The 5,000-nt window shown below is 39.9% G+C and overlaps 1 protein-coding gene across 2 annotated transcripts in view; it reads right to left on the reverse strand.

The window, feature by feature from the left end:
* LOC144977518 (uncharacterized) overlaps positions 1–5,000 on the reverse strand; it is a 277,462-nt gene that overhangs the window by 268,130 nt on the left and 4,332 nt on the right. For both annotated transcript variants that reach the window (XM_078922821.1, XM_078922820.1), the window contains exon 2: positions 2,658–3,041. In XM_078922821.1, coding sequence (XP_078778947.1) covers positions 2,658–2,802 — 145 coding nt within the window. In that variant the 5' untranslated portion in view covers positions 2,803–3,041. The remainder of the gene's footprint in view (positions 1–2,657; positions 3,042–5,000) is intronic.

The raw sequence follows: 5,000 nt of genomic DNA on the forward strand, positions 1-5,000 counted from the left end.
ACTTTTCCATTCATCCAACAATCCACTTTTCCATTCATCCAACAATCCACTTTTCCATTCATCCAACAATCCACTTTTCCATTCATCCAACAATCCACTTTTCCATTCATCCAACAATCCACTTTTCCATTCATCCAACAATCCACTTTTCCATCCATCCAACAATCCACTTTTCCATTTACAATAATAATTGAGTGACTTAATAACCACCCTTTGTCATCCAGGCCGCGAAGGGGATTGTTGTTTATTTGCCCCATTGAGTAAATTTACGTGCCTTGTCTTCGTGAAAAGAACAGAGAGAAAGAGGGATAAATAAATACACACGCTAGAGAATTTAAATTCTTTTCTTTTACCCTATATATATATTCATTTCCAACCCCCCCCCCCCGCCCCCCCCCTCCCTTCCCCAACTTCTTTTCCACGTAATTTCGCATCGACAACAAAGAAGTATTAAAAGGAAATGATAATTACGGTCAGACAAATCTCCTTTTCCCTTGAGCGCCCGTTTAAGTTTTTGAAAGAGAAGAAAAGAATTATAAATGAAGTCACAGCAGAAAAGCCGATTTCACTTTTTCCCCCGCCCCGAGATGAACACACGCCGCCGCTGGAAATTTTCAATTATTTTTATTCGCCAAATCGCACACAGGAAAAGGATGAGAGAGAATGAAATGGACTTGGGTCAGAAAACGGAAAAAGCTAATCTGCTTCCGACAACGGAAGTCTTTAAGTTCTGTTGACGAAAGGAACACAATGATAGCTGCTCGTAAACGGTTGATTCCATTCCCATTTTTAACCAGTTAACTGTCGTACTACTCTGGCGGAAAAAAAACTCGTATCTAAAAAATTTGGCCAGAAAACCCGTCCTTCAAATATCGATCGATTTAAAGGGCTCTCGTCTTGGCCAAAAACTCTCAAATCTGGGACTTTAAGAAAGTCCCAGGTTTGAGAGTTTTTCGACAAGTTGAGAGTCCTTTAAATCGATCGATATTTGAAAGATGAGATTTCTGGCCAAATTTTTTAATTCGAGTTTTTCCAGAGTACGCCATTTAACTGGATAATGAAAATGAAAATGGTTGTTGTGGTTATCTGAAAAAAAGTTTTAAAAAAAGAAAGATATGTAATTGGTTTTAGGGAACCAAGAACGCTGAAACCCTGGGACAAATCCCCCCCCCCCCCCCCCCCCCCCCATAAGTGATGTGAGCTCTAGCTGTTTCTTCTTTCCCTCTAATTGTTGTTGGGTCCTTCCATGCGGAATCCTATTCGTATGTTGGAAAGAGATGAATTGGTTTTGCCCAAACTATAGCTGAGATCCTTGGCCAGCAGGGAGACAGTTACATGAGTTAAATGAGAGTTAGTTGTTTGTATGTAAAAGTTTATCCCCCGGCTCTTTACGCGTGCGTTGAAGGACTATCTACTTTTCACTGCGCATGAATTGGTTTTGCCCGAACTATAGCTGAGATCCTTGGCTAGCAGGGAGACAGTTACATGAGTTAAATGAGAGTTAGTTGTTTGTATGTAAACGTGTGCGTTGAAGGACGATCTACTTTTCACTACGCATGTTTTTGTTTGTTTGTTTTTTTCACCAGCTCGAGATATATTTAGCTTATTTTGCTATTTCTGTAAATGTATTCACGAAAAGCGCTGCTCCATTCTGATAAGACGGGATAAATAATGTATACGAGAACGGATCTATTTATAACCTTTTCTTTTCTTCTTTCACTGTAGAAGAGAGTTCTATGTCTCCGTTTAATCATTAAAAAAGTTCACGCTGATAGAGGAACGAAAAACAATAATATATCATTATTTTCTTTGAAGACTTGAATGTGAGAAATAAACCAGATTTTTAAGATGTTTATCAGGCATGAGACAGACAGATTTATGTTTTTATCTATCTAGAAAACAACATTCTTGGACATTTGAAAAAAATAGAATCAATAACAAAATGAAATACCATCTCTCTCTCTCTCTTTCTTTCTCTCTCTCTCTCTCTCTCTCTCTCTCTCTCTCTCTCTCTCTCTCTCTCACTCACTCTCTCTCTCTCTCTCTCTCTCTCTCTCTCTCTCTCTCTCTCTCTCTCTCTCTATCATTATTCTCTTTGATGACTTGAATGTGAGAAATAAATCAGATTTTTAAGATGTTTATCAGGCATGAGACAGACAGATTTATGTTTTATCTCCAATCTATCTAGAAAACAAAATTCTTGGGACATTTGAAAAAATAGAATCAATAACAAAATGAAATACCATCTCTCTCTCTCTCTCTCTCTCTCTCTCTCTCTCTCTCTCTCTCTCTATCTATCTATCTATCTATCTATCTCTCTCTCTCTCTTGGAAGATTGTTATTATGGCGATAAGGGTAACGATTATAATAAGTAAGAAGACGACAAACTTGCCAATAATGAGAAGGAAAAAAAAAACCTTTTAATAAAACACACAAAAAAAACCCAGCAGAACATCTAAAAAAAAAAAACATATTGGAGGCCTTCCGAAAGCTCCTACATCCCCAGTATTCTTATTCTAGTAGGGGGATTGGGAGAGGGAGACTTTTTTTTTTTTTTAAAGTTTCCCCCCTCCCTACTAGAACATTATAAAAAAACAAGAAAACTGGGGATGTAGGAGCTTTCGGAAGGCCTCCCAAAAAAATATTCTTTTACTCACCAGAATAACACGTTGAAGCCAGAAATCCATAAATTATGAATAAAGAAAACACGAAGCGATATCCATCCATTTTGAGTAGGGAAAAATATGGAGAAAACGATGCTGTAATAATCCGATTGTCTGCGGGGCCAATAATAATCACCATTTTATCATAACTTTGTTGTTGTTGTAATCATCATCACCAGTAAATTGATTGCTTGCTCTGTACATTGTTGAATAATACAATCAGTCCATTTATTCATGGGTAGTAGAATAATAATAATAATTATTATTAATAACACACAGTGATATATTATTATAACACATCTAAATCTCACTTGTTACAACTACACACCAAGACCGTTTGTCAAGACACAGTGATACTAAGGTGCTAGAGGCTGTGGACTGTAAAAAGTAATAAACTAAAATAAATTTTAACAATGCTTCTAAAAAGAACAAAATGCCAAAAAAACGGAGATTTTCGGGCTCAAATCTCTTCTTCGGCTAACAAAAAAAAAATATTTAAAAATAATGTATTTATAAATTTGTGTTGTTTGTTTCCTTGTTTCGCAGCCAGGGGTGATATAGAGTGAATGCATTATCTATCAAACTCAGTCCCTTAGTTGGATTCACGTCATTTTTAGATGTGTGTAGCGTCTAGTGAGTTGCCGTTAGTAAAGCTCATGGAAACAAGTTATTTCATTGGTTGATCTATTGAATACAACTCACGATTTGTTTTCTTTTGTGGCAAAAGACTGGTATTTTGACGTCATTTTTTGGTCAGTGTCAGGCTAGAACTTAACGATGGCTACGATTTGACCGAACAATCTTTCAATGAATATTGAGAATCAAAGTTGGTCGGAACGATCTCATAAGAACACATAATATACACACACACACACACAGACACACACACACACACAGACACACACACACACAGACAACACACAGACACACACCCAGATCCATAGGATCAGTTGATATTAAGTTCATAGCAACCGAAATGTGAAGGGCAAGTCGGTGAAGACGAAGCGGAAAAGTATAGTTAGGAAGAGGAGGATGAGGAAGAGGAGGGGGAGGTGGAGGAGGAGGAGGAGGAGGAGGAGGAGGAGGAGAAGGAGGAGGAGGAGGAGGAGGAGAGGAAGGATGATGATGATGATGATGAGGAGGAGGTGGTGGTGATTATGAAGAAGGAAGGAGGAGGAGATGGAGGATAATAAGGGAGATGAGGTGGTGGTGGTGGTGGTGGTGGTAAAGGTGGTGGTGGTGGTGGTGGTGGTGGTGGTGGTGGTGGTGGTGGTGGTGGAGAAGGAAGAGGAAGAACAAGAGGAGGAGAGGGAGGATCATGATGATGACGACGATGAGGCGGCGGTGGTGGTGGTGGTGGTGGTGGTGGTGGTGGTGGTGGTGGTGGTGGAGAAAGATGAGGAGGGGGAGGAGAGGGAAGATGAGGAGGAGGATGAGGAGGAGGAGGGGGAGAGGCAGCACCAGCACCACCACCACCACCAGCAGGAAGGAGGAAGAAGATGGGAGGGGCGGGGGGAAAAGCCATCGAACTCCCACTTATCAGCCTTCCCCATCTCGATGAAACCACTCAAACGAACCAGTGATCAGCTGTCAACATATCAGACACTTAGAAAACACCTTTATAGATAGAATGCGCTTGGCCAAGGAGTTCACAACATTGCCATCCGGAAGTATAACGGACCAACACACAAACTCTATGTAACCATGAACTTTTATAGTCTGGTTAATACAGTTTAGTGAGAACAACTTACAAACACGGATGGCAAAAACCATAACAAAGGCCAAAGTGACGTCATCTGCATACTATCTATTTATATTTTTTATTTATTCTAGCCACTCATCATGTACTTCAAACAAAATATAGAAGTAACGAAGTTGACGTCATTCAGCTCTTTGTTAGTATTTTCTGGCAGCCATTTTAAAAGTGAGCTGAATAAAAAGTGAGCTTTATATAGCGCAATATCCACTAAATGTGCTCAAAGCGCTTTACAAGGGGTCCCTGGTCAACAGCAACATTTAACATGTAGGACGGGACATGCCGCCTGTTAGGCGATATTACAATTTTTCGGACAAAGACAACGCTGTTAACGGCCAGGTTCTCATTTTACACCTGAGTACGGTGAGAGAAAGTGAGTAAAGAGCCTTTTCCAAGGACTCAACCATGCGCCGAGCGCGAGGCTCGAACCCAGGACCTTCCTATCCGAAAGCGGGTGTCATACCACAAGACCACATAGCTGCACAATTTTTAATGATTAGTTCTCATTAACCGTATCAACCAGACTTTAAACATTTAAGGGTACACATAATATTTTGTGTGTTGGAGTGTTATATCCCTCA

The sequence above is a fragment of the Berghia stephanieae genome, chromosome 7, assembly GCF_034508935.2.
Source record: "Berghia stephanieae isolate SIO BIC M18660-M18661 chromosome 7, UCSD_Bste_1.3, whole genome shotgun sequence".
NCBI classification, from domain to species: domain Eukaryota; kingdom Metazoa; phylum Mollusca; class Gastropoda; order Nudibranchia; family Aeolidiidae; genus Berghia; species Berghia stephanieae.